The sequence below is a fragment of the Tetrao urogallus genome (assembly GCF_951394365.1).
Source record: "Tetrao urogallus genome assembly, chromosome: 5".
Taxonomy (NCBI): domain Eukaryota; kingdom Metazoa; phylum Chordata; class Aves; order Galliformes; family Phasianidae; genus Tetrao; species Tetrao urogallus.
In genome coordinates, this window is record NC_136818.1 from 9,363,084 (window position 1) to 9,380,458 (window position 17,375).

The following is a 17,375-nucleotide window of genomic DNA, read 5'->3' on the forward strand; positions in this document are numbered from 1 at the left end:
CCTCAAGGACCCCTGTGATGATATGCTCAGTGGCAGCAGGAACTGGGAAGCAAAAATGTGTAGCTGATGCACAGTGCACCTGGGTGTAAGAAGGACCCTGAAAGAGGGGGGCTGCCCAGGGTTTGTGACCTTCTCAGTGGTAGGGTCTTCCTCCTCCCTTGTCCCTCTCACCGGACAGATGATGGGGCTGCAGCTGCTGAGGAGGAAGAGGAGGTGATTGAGCGGAGGAAGGAAGCAGGGTGAGCTGCTGGGGGTGTGCAGAGGGCAAGCTGCAAATCCTTCCTGCAAGGAGATGTAAAAGGACCTAGATCCCATTGAATTAAGGAAGCGCTTGGATTTGGCTGTGCAAATGTGGCCCAAACTGGGAAGAGGAGCAGAACCCTCCTTGCCCCCAGGCTTCAGCGGTGTTTGCCATGTGCCTCAGTTTCCCCAGCTCCTTGGGGCTCTGAGCACACACACATTTTGGGGTATGGAATTCCCTCTCCAGCACTGCTTTTCCTGTGGGTTGTGCTGCTGTGTCCAAGTCTGGCACCTCCTTCCCGTCCGGGGAGCTGTGAGGGGTGGAAGAAAATTGTAAGGACCTGAAAGGTTGTCCCTTTGGTCCCTATCCCATGAACATGTCCACCCACGGCAGGACTGGGGGCTGCACCCCACACACAGGTGGCACTGGATGGGACGGGTCCTGTCCCCCTCCCTGGGAGAAAGGGATTAGGCAGAGCCAGAGTCCCGCAGGAACTGAGGGTACAGAAGGCGCTGATGGAGCGCACAGCCTGTGGGCATAGGGCGAAGTTGGAAAGGGTTCTGCAGGGGGAACGGATGGGGAGGAGTGTTTGAGTATGGGATTTTTGGGGTGGGCGGGAGAGTGGATGGGATGTAAGGGGCGGAGGGGCGGCACAGCGCTACCGGAGGACTCGCAGTGTTAGGAGCCCGGGGAGAGGGGACGGAGCAGAGGAACCGAAGGCCGAGCACCGCTGGGCCGGGCCCGGGGGCGGTCGGGTTCCGGCGGGGCCACCCCGCGGCGAGGCGGAGCCGGGCGGCGGCGGTGCGGCGGCGGGGAGCGCGGAGCGGCCCCGGGAGCATGGGGCGGGCGGCGGCAGGTGAGGGCGGCGGCTGCGGGGCGGGGGGACCGAGAACCGGGAGGGAGCAGCGCGACGGGGCAGGTTCGGGGGTGCGGGGACAGAACGCGGTTACGGGGCAGGGAGCGCTCCCCGTGCTGATCCCGCAATGGGGTGCCCATCTGCTGTGCCCTCCCACAGGCACCGTGCCCCTGTTATGGGGCGGCCTCCTGCTCGCTGCCAGCCTCGCCCTAGAGCCGGCACCGCAGAGTTGCAACTGCACCCATCCCCTGGACTTCCAGGCGTTCCGCACAGCTCCACTCGCCGAGAGCTGCTGCCTCAACTTCACTGGATCCAATGTCACCCACCTGGACTGGGGAGCCCTGGTAGCGGTGCGAGGGCTGCGCCAGCTCTACCTCTCACACTGCAGCATCACAGCCATCAGCAACGCCCAGGGAGTCCCCCCAGCCTTGGAGGTCTTGCACTTAAGTCACAACCAGTTGGAGAGCCTCCCCAGAGGCTTTCTGGAAGATGCCCCTAATTTGAAGGTCCTCCATCTGGATGGGAACCAGCTCCAGGAGCTGCCCGCATCCTTCCTGAAAGCCTCCACCCAGCTCCAGGAACTCCACCTGGGGTTCAACGCACTGACCTCCCTCCCTCCCACCCTTCTGCATCCATCCCTGCTGCAGCTGCAGCTCTCCAACAACAGCTGGGAGTGCAGCTGTGCTTTGCTGGATGCCCTGCAGGGCACCCCCAGCCTGCCCGCCCAGCTCACCTGCCATACACCGGAGAGGCACCGTGGTGCAGAGCTGCAGAGCATCCCACGGGACGAGCTGTGCCAGCAGCACCAAAGCCTCACCGCCCTCTTCATCTGCCTGCCTCCCCTCCTCATCCTCGCAGCCATCACCTGCTGCTTCTGCAGGAGGAAAAGGAAAACCAATTACAGCCTTGGGAGCAGCCACACCTCCCCAACAGAAAGGGGCAACGTGCCCGTGTGCCCCGAGCCGCACCGCTACGTCCCCTATGAGCCAACCAGTGCCCCCTCCAAGAGCGAGGGGAAGGTGCTGCAGGGCAGCCGGGTGCTGCTGCAGCCCCCCGAGGAGAGCAGCAGGGACCTCTATGAGGAGGTGGAGATCCAGGTGGGATCCCATGTTCCAACCTACGATGAGCAGCGGGACAGCCCTGAGACAGAGGGGGACACAGTGAGTGTCACCGACGTGCTGAAGGACTCCGCTGACCGCGAGAAGATCTACATGAACCAGTCGACCAACTATTACAACCTGGTGCCTGGCATCGAGCTGGAGGACTTGGACAACCTGGAGTATGAGAACATCGAGCTACACTGATGGGTAGCTGGGCTGGGATTTGGGATCTGGCTGGAACATACTGGTGGCTGTGGGGATACACAGACCAGTCTGCCATTTCTTGCACTGGCTGTTTGCAGAGCTGCACCCCCAGATTGCCACCCCTCCTGCTGCATTTCCCTACATGTGCCCCATGCTTGCACTGGGCAGGGCACAGGGGGTTTTCTGTGGGCTGATGGCATACTTGGACACAAGGCAAGGAGAGGAGGTGGGGCTGTCCCATCTGTACAACAGCACTGTGTGCACCAGACCCTCTGAGCAGGTTCTATGTCCTCTCTGCATCCAGCTGCATCCAGCACAGCTCTGCTGCTTCCCAGCCTACACATAATGGGACCCAGGGACAAGAAATGAGATCTGCTTACTGGGTCCCACATGGGCAGCCTGGAACAGCCCTGCCTGCTCCACCAGCACACCCTGCCGTGCCCACTGCATTGTACACATGCACACACGCATGTGTGAGCACTGGGCAAAGGTGGGCTCGACTGGGGCCATGATAGCAAAGTGCTCATGGGGTGCAGCCTTCCCTGCCCATTGCAAAATAAATCATTGTACTCCTGGCAGTGTGGCTGCACCCTGTCTCTTGATTTGGGGCAGCGGGTGCCGACCTGTGTGACCAAGCCTGTGATTTATGGCCTACTGGTAGAAGCTGTGGGCACAGTGTTCGGGTCAGGAAGGGTTGGTGGGGGGCTGTAAATTATCTCCATTATCTCCACCCACGGGTGTCCCAGCCCTGCTGCAGCCCCGTGTCCTGTACCTGTGCCTCAGCATCATGAGAAAGTCAAGGGACAGCAGGGGGATGTATGAGGGGCATTTCTTGCATTGGAAGCCTCCATGGTTGGAGCCGATGCAGGCTGGGCTGGGCGCTGTGCCGGGCAGGAAGGGAGCCGGGCAGGGCGGGACACGGCGTTACGGCTGTAAAGGAAGCGGCGTTTCCTGCCCAGCACAGCCCACAATGCGACGGAGCTGCCGACCCTGAAGGTGCTGGGCAGGGAGCACCAGTACCAGTGCAGATAGATAGGGGATGAGGATGAGGATGGGGTGATCTCACTGCACGTCCTGTTGCTCCCTGCATATGGTTCCCAGTGGTTTTTGTCCCACTGAGATTTGCCCTTCCAGCTCTCCGTCTCCAGCTGTCCTTTCCCCTCTTAAGGGGAACTTCCCAAAGCACCCACTGGGCACTGTGCTTCCCAGCACCGTGCTTCCCAGCACTGGCACCAACAGCTCCCATCGACATCTCCGGTCACAGCGAGGTGTGGCTGAGCCTCAGTTCCCTGTTCCTTGGCTGTGACAGCCCCAATCCATCACCGCGGGGCTGATGGGTCCACACTGGGGTATTTAGGGGAAGTCACGGACATGAGTAGGGACGGGCAGAGGTTGCAGAGCGATCTGGCTGATGGGCACCAGTGCTTGGTGTGGGGGTGAGTGCATGTCCTGGCCAGCAGCAGGGACCCTGCTCCTCCCCAGGCAGTGAGATAAGGGTGCTCCTGCCCCAAGGAGTGGGGCTGTGCTGCCATGACAGTCTCCTACACACTGAAAGTTGCCAACTCCCGTTTCTGGGGCTTCTCCAAGCTGCTTTTCCGTTGGAAGGGCAGCATCTACAAGCTGCTCTACAAGGAGTTCATCGTCTTTGTGGTGCTGTATGCACTGCTCAGCATCATCTACCGGTGAGTGGGTTGCATTGCTCCCTATGCCTTCAATGTCATATGTGAGGGGCCTCGTCTGGGGGTGGGGATGTGTAGGGGTCCATCAATCATGGTCCACTGGTCCTCAAGAGACTCCCCCAGGAGGGTTGGGGTGGGATTCCACAAGAAGAAGAGGACACAGACAATGGCTTTTTGTGGGGTTCCCACTGCTCGCCCCTGACCTTGCTTCATGCCTGCTGCAGGCGGCTGCTGACCGAGGAGCAGAAGCGTCTCTACACCAAGGTGGCTCAGTACTGCAACCGCTCCACGGACCTCATCCCCATGTCCTTTGTCCTAGGTATGGGTCCCTCTCCTGTTTCCCAGCTGTGGGGCTGCCCCCACTGCCCATCCTGGCTGGGGGCTGGAGGAGTCCTGGGAGTGACTCTCAGCTCCTGGAGCCACTCTTGTCCTTGGAGATAGCAATGGGATGATCATCCACCAACCCCAACCCACCCCACCATGCGCACTGACCATGCCCCTCAGTGCCACTTCCCCTTGGTTCTTGAACACCTCCAGGGATGGTGACACCACCACCTCCCTGCTCAGTGTGTGCCTGTGCCTGACCTCTCTTTTGGAGAAGAAATTTTTCCTGATATCCAACCTGAAAGTCAGGGATATCCCCATCTCCATCCCTGCGAACAGTAACCCCAGAAATTCAACGGGAACTGGTTCATCTTCACCTGGACCCGACCACTCAGAGCTCCCAATGGAACGTCTCTCTGCAGGTTTTTATGTCACCCTGATTGTGAATCGGTGGTGGGCACAGTACACCAGCATCCCGCTGCCTGACCAGCTCATGTGTGTCATCTCCAGCAACGTCCACGGCAAGGACGAGCGGGGTCGGATCCTGCGGCGCACCCTGGTGCGCTACGTCAACCTGTCGGCCGTCCTCATCCTACGCTCCGTCAGCACCAGGGTGCTCAAACGCTTCCCCACCATGGACCATGTGGTGGAAGCTGGTGAGGGGTGACAGACCCCAGGATGATGGGGTGGGAGAGGTGGGGACCTTAGAGGTGTTACTCTGGGGGAGTTTGCAGTAGGGATGCCCCACTAATACGCATCTCCAGCCCCTTGGATGCTGTACCCAACCATGGTGTGGAGAGCTTATTTCCCCACATAGGCATTCATCCCCAAAGACACCTATGTCTTCTCTGCTCACCAACGTCCCCCATGGCTGTAGGTTCCATACAGAACCAGATTCCTGTTGGGACCATCCCCAAAATCATGTCCCCCAAAATGTCCCTTTCCCTTCATCATGGGATCCATGGTGCTGATCCTCTGCCTTGCTGCAGGCTTCATGACGCAGGATGAGCGCAAGCAGTTTGAGAGCCTGTACTCGGACTTCAACAAGTACTGGATCCCCTGCGTCTGGTTCACCAACCTGGCAGCCCAGGCGCGACGCGATGGCCGCATCCGTGATGACGTTGCCCTGCGTCTGCTGATGGATGTGAGTCGGCATCAGGTGTGCAAGGGGCTGAGAAGTATGGGGGATAGGGAAAAACCCACCTGTGCCTCCCTGCTAGGAGCTGAACCTGTTCCGGGCCAAGTGCAGCATGCTGTTCCACTACGACTGGATTAGCATCCCACTGGTGTACACACAGGTGAGTGACCCCAGCCCAGCAGCAATGTGGGATTGCCTCCCTTCACTGTCACCTTCTGTCCCCATGTTCCCCACGCAGGTGGTTACCATTGCTGTGTACTCCTTCTTTGCCTTCTGCCTCATTGGGAGGCAGTTCCTGGAGCCGCTGGAGCCAGGGCAGGAGGCGGACCTGGATATGTACGTCCCCCTCTCTACCCTCCTCCAGTTCTTCTTCTATGCTGGCTGGCTGAAGGTGAGATGTGACCACATGGCTGGGATGTGCCTTAAGGGATTCCTGGCATAGCGCATGTCACAGCAGGGCACTGGGTAGATGGGACATGGAACACCGGTCTGTTTTGTGTTTCATAGTTTGGTGGACATGGTGGCGATGGGTCAGTGGTTGGACTGGATGATCTCAGTGGTCTTTTGCAACCTGAATAATTCTATGATTATGTTCTATGATTCTATGTGGACTGAAGGATGGAGAGCCCTGTGGGAAGGTGTCTCCGTAATTGTCCCTGTGTCCTTGTGTCACCTGTTCCCTCCCTCCCTCCCCAGGTTGCAGAGCAGATCATTAACCCTTTTGGGGAAGATGATGATGACTTTGAGACCAATAAATTGATAGACAGAAACCTGCAGGTGGGTCCTTCTCTGGGCTGTCATCGGGTTGGGTGGGCATGGGGACACCCAGCAAGGTGCCAATGGGAGCTATCCTCTGTCCCTGCCACGTCTAGGTGTCCCTGCTGTCGGTGGACGACATGTACCAGAACCTGCCACCAGCCACCAAGGACAAGTACTGGAACGAGTCCGCAGCTCAGCCCCCCTACACCATAGCCACTGCCGCCGAGACTCTGAAGCCCTCCTTCCTGGGCTCCACCTTTGACATGCGGTGAGTGCACAGGACATCCCAATTGGAACATGGAGGGAGTCCCTACCACCGATCTGGTGGGCTCAGTGGGGACCTTGGGGACAAGCGGCCACCCTAATCACCCCTCTGTGCCCCTCAGCATGACCGAGGACATGGAGCAGAGCCAGACGGTGGAGGCCTCGCCAAACATGGCCCGCACGCAGACCCCGCTGCTCAGCCGCTTCCTCGCCGCCGCATCCCCTGCCATCAGCATCAAAAATTTTGGTCGAGGCGGCCGAGCCACCCCTCACCTGCGGCGTGCCAGGGGGGACAGCAGTGCCCACAGCGAGGACCCCGAGGCTGTCAGCCGCATCGAGGAGGAGGAGACGGAGGATGAGGAGAGCCAGAGGGGCAGCCCCCACTCCCCAAAGGCCTCCAATAAGCAGAAGGAGAAGCTGCCACTGATCCAGGTGGAGGCACCATCCACAGAGAGCATTGAAATCGAGCAGCCAGGGGCTGGGGAGCCATGAGGAGGTGGAAGAGCCCTGTCCCAATGCACCCCTGGCCAGAAGCAGGACCTCACCAGTCCTGAACCAGGGTTTGTCCTCAGGGTGGTGGGGAGGTGCTGATGGGTCGGGGCGATGCCACCACTCGCAGCTGGCCAGGCACACTGCCTGCTGCCAAGGGGACAGCCCAAGCACCGAGCCAGGTCAGAGCAAATGTGTTCAGCACCGTGCTGGAATGTACCCTCAATGTCAATAAAGTTCTTGCCAGCCTTGGATTTGAGGATCTTTGTTGTCACTCCCAGCAGTGAGGGGCAGGAACATCAACTGCATCCTAAAAGTGGGTGAACTCCATCCCATGGGCTCAGACTGCCATGTCTATGGGGCTTCAGATCAGGTTACACAGCTGCATGCTACAAAGCAAAAGGTGCTTTCAGCCTCTGCAGATGAATTCCCCCATCCAGACATGTTCTCCATGAGTATAACAGCAGGGCTGCTAAAAATCCCCTTTCTAAAGACTTTACCCAGAATTAATCCAGGCCTGACAAAGGCACTGGCACTCATGACCCTCTCCAAGTTCAAGCAGTATAACCCAGCACCTATATAGCTCAGCTCATTGCATGCTTGCTGTAAATCATTGCACACAGTCATGCCAGGAGTGATGCCTCCTACTTCCCAGCTGCACGAGGCCTCGTGCCCGTGTCACCACAGGTACTGGCAGTGCCACACAGCCTGGCTATCTGCCATCCTGCCATGTTCCCATGTCCCTGCAGCACAGCTATGGGTGCCGGCTCCGTTCCCACGGGCTGTCACCCTTGGCAGCAGCGATAGCAATGCTGGCCATTGATGGATCAGTCATAATCCTGCCCATCATGGCAAGGTTTACAATCCCTACTCTTACCCTAACACTCATTTCAGCTCCTCCCTCTGTCCAAAGTCCCCCAGGAACTCCCTGAATCCTGTTTGCTCTCTGCAGAGGGTGAGCAGCGCGAGGCAAACGCGGAGGAAGCTGCCGTGATGCATCCCTCCCAAATGCCCTTTATCGCAGCCACCGCACCTCTCTGCAGAACACGTTGCTAGAAAGCAGGGAAAGTTTATATGCGATCACTATGGAGAAAGAATGTGCTTGTGCAAACATCACACCCAGCCAGGCCCTGCGCTGAGACTCCCAGGTGCCCATTTCACCCCTGTAGTGAGCACAAAGCTGGGCTGCAGGGCAGTGGCACCGCTGGCTGATCATTGATGTCTCTATCCACCCCCAGCACCCAACAGCAAAGCAGGGTGAATCCCTGCAGCTCAGGTCATCCGTGCCCACTAGCACCTCCTGCTGTCTGCTGTCCGGGCAGGGCACACAAGAAAACCAGTAAAACAGCCTTATTTGTGGGGCAGGTGGCCCTCGTTGAAGTGCTGGAGCTCAGCACCCTACCCAGCGAGGGACCCTCAGTGGACTTCACTAAGTGCTGCCCGATGGAAAGAGGCACCACGACCAGGTTGCATTTTATTCACTACAGCTCTGCTGGGAGCAAGCTGATCACGGACTTCTCCAGCTGAGAGTTAAGTGCAAGGTTTGAGCCACAGCCAGCTTCCATCTCACCAGAGCACTCCCACGAACAAACAGGCTTTTGTAAGAATGTACAAGTGGGTCAGGTATGCAGAGCATGCACTTAGCAGGCACCAGGTGTGTGAACATTCAGCCTGCCCAGAGCACTGGGGAACTACAAGCCTGATGTTACAATGATTTTGTAAAGTTGCTTGTCATCAGATGCTCCCAAACAAGGGCAAAAAACTCATCACAGTTTCCTAATCCTGCTCTAAGTGACAATGTGAAAAGCTGGAGCTTGTACCCAGCTTTCGAAAGGGGCAGGCCACAAAGAGAGCCTGGCCCTTCTGCTAGAAGGGATTTCTCTTGCACTGGAATGAGACCAGGAGATCAGGGAAAGACCAGCTAGTCACTGACCAGTGCAGACATTCAGCCAACAGCTGGTTTAGAACATGATCCTGGACCTTAAAGGTGAGCGTGCAGCCAGGCAGAAAGCACCAGGCCACGGCAAATAGGACTGCTGGCGCCAACCAGAGGACAGAAAAAAGGCAGGAGACACCAGCTGCAGGGGCCAGGGCTGTGACATCTGCTTTCAGCCAGATGCAGTCTAACAAAGGTTCAGTGCTGCACCTCTGAAGCTGCTAAGTGGGCACCCTCCTCCTGAGGCAGCTTGGCAAAGGGCCCCATGCAGTCAGTGCTTACCTAAGGCACCAGAGGGCGAAGGGGGAACACATGCCCTGCCAGTACCACTCTATTCCCAAAAAGCCAAACTGCAGCAGGAATGAACATCCACACCCTCCCTCTGCAGTCATTTTTTCTAGCATTGATAATATGCCATTTGAGCTTCATTCCATGTCTTTTACAAGTATCTGTGCAGTAATAATAATAAACAACAACCTCCCGAAGTTGCCAACCTCGATTCCTGCTGACGACCCTTCCACATCCACTTGGTTCACTGAGTCACTGCTGTAGAACCCAGCAAGACGTTAATCAACAGCAAGCAGGGTCAGAGTTTACCTCAACACAGAAAAGCACCTGGCGATTGCAGGGGAGCCTTCTTGCTTTCATGCTCCTAAGGAGCTACAAGGCCCCTCTGCACACAAATAAGCACAGGACCCATTTATTACAGGAGACTCGCGTGTTTATTGTCTCTTTCAGGAGAATCTTTGATTTTCATTTGCCTTTTCTGGCCTTGATCTTCCTCAGGTAGAACTCTAATTCCTTGCCTTCCAACACATAACCATCAGCTCGGCCACACTGTCCAGGTCTGGAGGCAATGCAGGCTGCAAGGAGAACTCATTCAGTTAAGTTAAATAATTCTCTATATACATATACACAAATCAAATGAAACATTACTTGCAGTCTCTCTGCAGAAGCATGAATGAGCAAGGACCAGTAACATACCAACTTATGTGCTTGCCTAAGTACCTCCCCTGAGATACCTTGCTCTGAACCTGCTCTGCTGGACTACACCCACAAAGAAGTCCTCTTCAGATCTCCAAACAGTCATCCCTCAAATTCAGTAGCAGAACTGGACAAAGGTCTCATCACCAGAAGACTTCAAAACACTGAACTATTTGCAACAGAACTTGACACTGCTAAAACTGCTAACGTACATGCTGAGCTTTTCCTGGAACACAGTCCACGCATGTCTTCACTCATTTTGCAGGTCTCAAGCTCCATCGTTTCCCTCAAGGCTAAAAAAGCAGGTTTGCTAGCTGTCGCTCCCAGTGCTTCAGCTGCAGAAACATTTTACGTTCCTGCCAGGGCTAGGCTATCTCCAGAGAAAGTACAAGAACAGTTACTCTTACCACCCAGAACACCTGCAGACAGATAGGGAGAACTCTCCCACTGCTTTCACCTTGCAGTTAACTTTATCACAGCTTGTAGACACAGCCTGACATGATCCCAGGAGCAAGAACAGCATCTGTTCTGGCACTGCTGACTGACTCCCTCATCCACACCCACACTAATGCTCCCAGGGACTCACCCAGTAGCTTTCCTTGCTGGAACTGCTCCTCAAGAATACTGGCTATCTTGGCATTCTTCTTTCGCTCGTCATATTTCTTCTGGATCTTCTTTGAACGCTTCTTGTTCAAGATTTCTTCTTCCTCAGGTGTCTAAAATGAAGCCCATATGTAAAGACAAGGTCAGCATAAACTGAAGGTTGAGTACGTGGTTATTTCTTGCAAAAGATCTTCACTGAAAATAGAAGGATTTTCTTTAAGTACCGTTATGTCCCAAATCACATCTTCTCAAGGCACAAATACTTCACAGAATCAAGTGCTGGTTTTTTTTTTTTTGTTTGTTTGTTTGTTTTACTTTTGAGGTCAAGAAATGAAACATCACTGACTGGAGTCACTGCTGACAAAGGACAGTGCCCTCAGGAAACTCCCCTGACAGATGAAACTGCAAAGGCTTCCTCAATTAGCTCATCCCCCCAAGAAAGTGAATACTCTCCTTCTCCAGATATAAGAGCACTCAGGTGTGGTGCAATTCCTGGCAGACAAGCTACAAGCTCTCCCCATGCTCTGAACCACACAGTGGGTGAGCAAACGAGAGCTTTATTTTTAACACAAGACTACCTTAAGCTGAATACTGCACAAGTGTTCAAAAAAGTTTTAACTATCTGGGGTTTGAATGTTCAAATTTGAGGCGATGAATCTGGATAAAGACACTTTAAAACGCTTCAAAGCAAGTTAGTAATCCACTAGCTTTTAAATCAGAGGACAGCAATTCCTCAGCACAAGGACCTGACCGCAAAGTCTTCCTCAGCATCACAAGTGTCATCGCTCTCCCTTCAGTAGCAGAACTGGACAGAAGTATCATCATCAGAAGACAGAAGATGGACAGTCAGACCCTTGTGCACAACCGAGCGCCATGTCTCAGAACTCTGTGGTCCCGAATGCTCCATTAACAGAACCTGACTTATTCTGGGAAGCGATGGGAATGCAGCCCACAGCACCAGTGCTACCGTTGTCAGGAACCCAATCAATGCTGGCAGGTGCTGGTCACTCACAACAGCTAGCTGCCAAGAAACCGAGCAACCCCAGGCATACACACCAGCTTGGCACCCTTCTTGCGTCCAAGGGGCAAGGCATAGTGGGCTTCATACCACTGTCGGTACGGCGTGCTGTCAACGAGAACGATGCAGTTCTTCACCAGGGTCTTCGTCCGCACCAGCTCGTTGTTGGAAGCATTGTAGACAACATCAATGATCCTGGTCTTGCGAGTGCAGCCTTTCAAAAGAAGAGCATGAATTCAAACCTATAGGAATCAGACAGCTGACAACATGCTCCACGGGATCTCAAGCATACCCTAAACTCAGCTCACATCACCCCCTCAAATGTCCTCCAGCCCCCTGACACTGCCTTTAATTTAGCCCACATTTATCTTTTTTTTTATCCCAGCAATCCAAATCTGATCCTACAACACAAGTCTGTATGTGGAAAAAGATCCATCCTAAATGAGAGACTGAAACCTGTGGCGCTGAAGGAACTCATCTCTAAGATGACTAAATAATGCTGAACAGCAGATTTCTGGAGTGGAAGATACCTTAGCAGATGCCAATCAACACCACACAGAGGGCTCAATCCTCAATCCAGCTTCCTACAATTACCAAATAAACTGAGCTGAATGTATGGAATGGGAGCCATTTTTACAGAAGAGATTTTGAATAAAGTGGGAGATGAAGCTGGGCTTTCACTCTTCATGGCCCACGTGAAACGCTCAGCATTCAGCTACTGCATTTAGCAGTTGTCACACAAAGGACAGGTTAAAAAAAACACCAAGAGGATTCCCTCTCTTCACTCACATACCTCATACTTGTTCTGCAAGGTGAGCTCAATCCCCTCATTACTGCAATTCTGCCTAAAAATGGCAGCACTTTTCATTTTAGACAACGCTCTGCCATCACTAAGAAACCACGTGCTCCCTTGTCAATACACTGGTCAGGATGCAAACTGCATTGATGAAGACCTGTAGGCATTCTTTTTTTTCCACCACAGGCTAATCACCCCACCCCAATAAGCAGCCAATACAAGCACGCCCCTCAGTGTAACTATGACACTCCAATCACTGTGAACCCAGCAGACATCCAAGTCTCCCAAGGCCACATAATGTCAAAGTTATCATCACCATGCGTACTGCTTCGAAGCCAACTCTGCAAAACGTATTCAAACCCAGCCTAAAAATCTATGCTTACTTCTACTCCGTTAGCAGCACTGGAGACTGCCACAGCTGTAAAAATGCATTTAAATCACATCGCACTGATGATGTACTTACATTCAGAGCCCCAAGAGAAGTTGCCAACATCCAATCGAAGGGCACGGTATTTCTTATTACCACCACGAACCCTCACTGTATGAATTCGGCGTGGACCAATCTGCAGACAGAAAAATAATCGGCATTGCTGGTGTCAGTAAGCAGTGCAGCACATGAGGAGCCCAGTCAAGTCCTAAGCTGGAAGGCAGCATGGTCAGTGTAACTATGACAAACCCCAGCATCGGCAGATACAGTGAATGACCAAAACGGTCTGTTGTATCTACCTAAGGTGAAAGTTTCATCACTCCTATTGCCTCTTATTGCTAAAACCGGCAAACCACATCTGAAAAACGACTGACTGCCCTCCACCAATCACCCACCTTAGTGTTGGCAGGAGGCCGACCCAGCTCATACTTCCTCTTCTTGTGGTAGGGCTTCCTCTTGCCCCCAGTCTTGCGACGCTTATGCCAGTTGTCCCTGGAGATACCTGAATGTATGGAGCAGCGTGGTCAGAGCATGCACAGACCCCACCTGCCTACAGTGGGGCACACCTCTGAGTCCTCAGCTCTCCAAGGTTGGCATCCGCACAGCACACTCAGCTTTATGCAGCAGTCAGAGAAGCTTCATCATTGAGACTCAGAGGCACTTTGATCACATCCAGCACAGCCGCACAGAGCAGGCTGTTTCTATCCAGCACGTTTGCAAGGTTTTCTAGTTCTCTTTGGGTTGCAGCCCCCCAACTTACCTTACAAGCCCCGGCAAGAAGCATCGCATACTGAGCAATTAAGTCCGCAACAACAGAAGCTTTAAAACACCGACTGAATCTGGCAGAGCACGCTCTACTCCACCAAACTGCAAGTCCCTATAGGAAATGAGGCACCTCAACCCATCCTCCTCTGAGCCAGGCTGCAACGTCCTACAGGCAATCAGCCTTAGCTCCACCACCCTGCATATCCATCCCATCTCCTGGGGGCTGCAGGAAGGCCCGAAGCACCCCGCAAAAACATCGCTATAAAGCCCCGCACTGAGGCCCGGCGGGGCCGCCTCCCCCCAGACGCCATGTTAAGCCTGGGCAATCTTCTCCCACCAATTACTCGGCGCTGCCGCAGTCTCTCCCAAAAGAAGCAGCAGGGGATGGCGGCACCCCCAGCCACCGCTTGGCAAAGAACACAGACAGGCAGCGGCAGCACAACGAGCGGATGGCGGCGGATGACGACCAGGCCCAGCAGCAACCCCACTCACCCATGGCGCAGCACCGCCGCAAAGAGGCGGTGCAAAGGATCACGGGGCGGTTTGCCGCCACGAATTCTCGCGAGGCCGTGACGTCATCGCGCCGGAACCGCGGGCGGGCGCCGTTGCTAAGACACAATACAGCAACAAGAACCCTGTAGCTGATTTGCCTGTCTGCGCCCGTCAATACCGTACGGCTCATTAATTTGCATACCCAGCGTGCACCGCGGCGGCGCGACCCCGACAGCGCTGCGCCGAGCCGCCGTTCCCGCGGGATAGCGCGGAGTGTGTGGGGCCGGGAGCGGAGCACAAAAGTGGGGGATCGCAAAAGGAGGACACAGTAGGACAGACAGGGATCGCCGTGCGCTAAGACAGGCGGGCGGGCAGTGGGATGAGGGCTGGGAAGGAGCAGGGCTTATACTCTGGTTTCTCTTCAGATCGTATAAATCTTTCGCCTTTTACTAAAGATTTCCGTGGAGAGGAACAAGCACGAGTGTCGTAGAATTTTTTGAGGCTCCGCTTCGGCGGAGCTATCCCTGCTGTGGTTAACGACAGAGCTACCGTGAGGACCCCGCGCGCCTCGAGTCAGGGAGCGAGCGCCCCTGCTTGTTGCGCAGTGCCGCTTCCATGCAATAAGCGCGAGTGTCGTGAGGCTTCTGAGTTTTCAGTTGTCGTGAATTTTCTAAGTGTCGTGAGGCTTAATTTCTGAGGAGGTTCTCGCTATTGCTTTGGTGGAGCATTTTCACCGTTGCAGGTGAAAAGCAGAACAAGCACGAATGCCGTGGGAATCTCTGAGTGTCGTGGAATTGTTGATGCTTCCCTTCAGTGGAGCGATCTCACTGCTGCTTCATATCGCAGTGAGCGTTTCGGCTGTGCTGTTCGCTGATAATGCAACGTCCCGAGTTCCGTTCCGTTTCAGCAGCGCAGCCCCCATAGCACAGTCCCGCACAGCGCTCCGCAAGCAGACGCGCACCGCCCCGCTCCCGCCGTTCTGTTTCGTTTCAATTCGGCGCCAGGCAGTACCGCCCCGACCTGCGCGCTGGGCGCTGAGGCAATGGCGCCTCCTCATTAGCGTGCGGCAAATTAGCGTACAACTCATTAGCATACCCCGCGTGCAGCCGGCGGACACGCGCGCCACGCCGGGCTCCGCCGATCCGCGCGTGAGCGGCCGCCGGGATCCGACGGGGCGGCGGGGAACGGGGCGGTGCGGAGCCGGGCTGTGCCGGGAGGAGCGGAGGAGGGCAGGACGCCGTGTGCTGGGGGCGGCGGGCCGGCAGTGGGCACGGGGCCGGGCAGGGGTGGGGTTATACTCTGGTTTCTCTTCAGATCGTATAAATCTTTCGCCTTTTACTAAAGATTTCCGTGGAGAGGAACAAGCACGAGTGTCGTGGAATTTTTTGAGGCTCCGCTTCGGCGGAGCTATCCCTGCTGTGGTTAAGGACAGAGCAAGCACGAGTGTCGTGGGACTCCTGTAGTGTCCTGTTAGGCCGGGTTAGTGTGCTGCTGGCTAAGAGCAGCAGGAGCAGAGTGCCCTGGGATGTTTGGAGGTTTCCCTTCAGCAGAGCCTCTCACGGTTGTTTCGGTGGAGCCTTTTCACCATCGTAGGTGAAAAGCAGAACAAGCATGAATGTCGTGGGAATCTCTGAGTGTCGTGGAATTTCTCAGGCTTCCCTTTGGCAGAGCTATCCCTATCGTAGTTAGTAATAGAACAAGCACGACTGTCGTGGATCTTTTGAAATCTCCACTTAGAATGAGCAATAGCATGAGCACAAGCATGGGATTGAGGCTTCCCTCCGGCAGAGCTAACCCACTGCTGCTTAGATACAACAAGCACGAGTGTTGTGACGTCTCTGAGTGTTGTGGGATTTTTGGTGGCTTCCCTCAGGTGGAGCCTTTTCACTACTGTAAGTGAAAAGCAGAACAAGCAGAAACATAATAATATTTGAGTGTTGTGCAATTTTAGAGGCTTCCCTTCTGCGGGACCTCTCACCATTGCTTTTGTGGAGCCTTTTTACCATTGCAGGTGAATAGCAGCACAAGCACGAGTGTCATGGAACTTTTGGAATCTCCACTTAGACCAAGCTATAGAACGGGCACAAGTGACGTGGGATTTCTGCAGGCTTCTCTTCTGCAGAGCTATCCCACTGCTGCTCAGATCCAGCAGAGTGTTGTGAGTTTTTTGAATATCGTGAAATATTTGGAGACTTCCATTCTGTGGAGCCTCTCACCATTGCTGGTGGAAAGCAGATCAAGCACGAGTGTCGTGGGATCTTTTGAGTGTCGTGCAATTTTGGTGGCTTCTCTTCTATGGAGCCTCCCACCGTTGTTTCGGTGGAGCATTTTCACCATTACAGGTGAAAAGCAGAACAAGCACGAATGCCGCGGGAATCTCTGAGTGTCGTGGAATTGTTGATGCTTCCCTTCAGTGGAGCGATCTCACTGCTGCTTCATATCGCAGTGAGCGTTTCGGCTGTGCTGTTCGCTGATAATGCAACGTCCCGAGTTCCGTTCCGTTTCAGCAGCGCAGCCCCCATAGCACAGTCCCGCACAGCGCTCCGCAAGCAGACGCGCACCGCCCCGCTCCCGCCGTTCTGTTTCGTTTCAATTCGGCGCCAGGCAGTACCGCCCCGACCTGCGCGCTGGGCGCTGAGGCAATGGCGCCTCCTCATTAGCGTGCGGCAAATTAGCGTACAACTCATTAGCATACCCCGCGTGCAGCCGGCGGACACGCGCGCCACGCCGGGCTCCGCCGATCCGCGCGTGAGCGGCCGCCGGGATCCGACGGGGCGGCGGGGAACGGGGCGGTGCGGAGCCGGGCTGTGCCGGGAGGAGCGGAGGAGGGCAGGACGCCGTGTGCTGGGGGCGGCGGGCCGGCAGTGGGCACGGGGCCGGGCAGGGGTGGGGTTATACTCTGGTTTCTCTTCAGATCGTATAAATCTTTCGCCTTTTACTAAAGATTTCCGTGGAGAGGAACAAGCACGAGTGTCGTGGAATTTTTTGAGGCTCCGCTTCGGCGGAGCTATCCCTGCTGTGGTTAAGGACAGAGCAAGCACGAGTGTCGTGGGACTCCTGTAGTGTCCTGTTAGGCCGGGTTAGTGTGCTGCTGGCTAAGAGCAGCAGGAGCAGAGTGCCCTGGGATGTTTGGAGGTTTCCCTTCCGTGTAGCGTCTCACCGTTTTGGTGAAAAGCAAACAAGCACGAGTGTCAATGGGATCTATTGAGTGTCGTGGAATTTTTGGAGGCTTCCCTCCAGTGGAGCTTCTCACCATTGCAGGTGAAAAGCAGAACAAGCACGAGTGTCGTGGAATTTTGG

The 17,375-nt window shown here is 55.1% G+C and overlaps 2 protein-coding genes across 2 annotated transcripts; one reads left to right on the forward strand and one right to left on the reverse strand.

The window, feature by feature from the left end:
* Positions 1–3,931: 3,931 nt before the first annotated feature.
* Positions 3,932–7,057, forward strand: BEST4 (bestrophin 4; the record flags this gene model as incomplete). The annotated part of the gene is made up of 9 exons (XM_079535531.1): positions 3,932–4,083; positions 4,305–4,399; positions 4,827–5,060; positions 5,394–5,548; positions 5,625–5,702; positions 5,781–5,933; positions 6,239–6,319; positions 6,415–6,569; positions 6,688–7,057. The coding sequence occupies 9 exons, from the start codon at positions 3,932–3,934 to the stop codon at positions 7,055–7,057; spliced, it is 1,473 nt and encodes a 490-aa protein (XP_079391657.1).
* Positions 7,058–9,703: 2,646 nt separating this feature from the next.
* On the reverse strand, positions 9,704–14,083 carry RPS8 (ribosomal protein S8). The gene is made up of 6 exons (XM_079535158.1): positions 14,076–14,083; positions 13,214–13,320; positions 12,855–12,954; positions 11,634–11,809; positions 10,561–10,690; positions 9,704–9,853 (listed from the first exon to the last, which is right to left on the reverse strand). Exons 1-6 carry the CDS (start codon positions 14,077–14,079, stop codon positions 9,744–9,746), a joined length of 627 nt encoding a protein of 208 aa, XP_079391284.1. The 5' UTR covers positions 14,080–14,083; the 3' UTR covers positions 9,704–9,743.
* Between the last annotated feature and the right edge of the window lie 3,292 nt (positions 14,084–17,375).

Bases quoted from the DNA above. Each gene is read 5' to 3' on its own strand.
- RPS8 (XM_079535158.1), bottom strand. The intron at 11,810-12,854 runs GTAAGTACATCA...TTCTTTTGAAAG, and splicing joins CTTCTCTTGGGGCTCTGAAT to GCTGCACTCGCAAGACCAGG. The intron at 9,854-10,560 runs GTGAGTCCCTGG...TTCTCCTTGCAG, and splicing joins CCAGCAAGGAAAGCTACTGG to CCTGCATTGCCTCCAGACCT.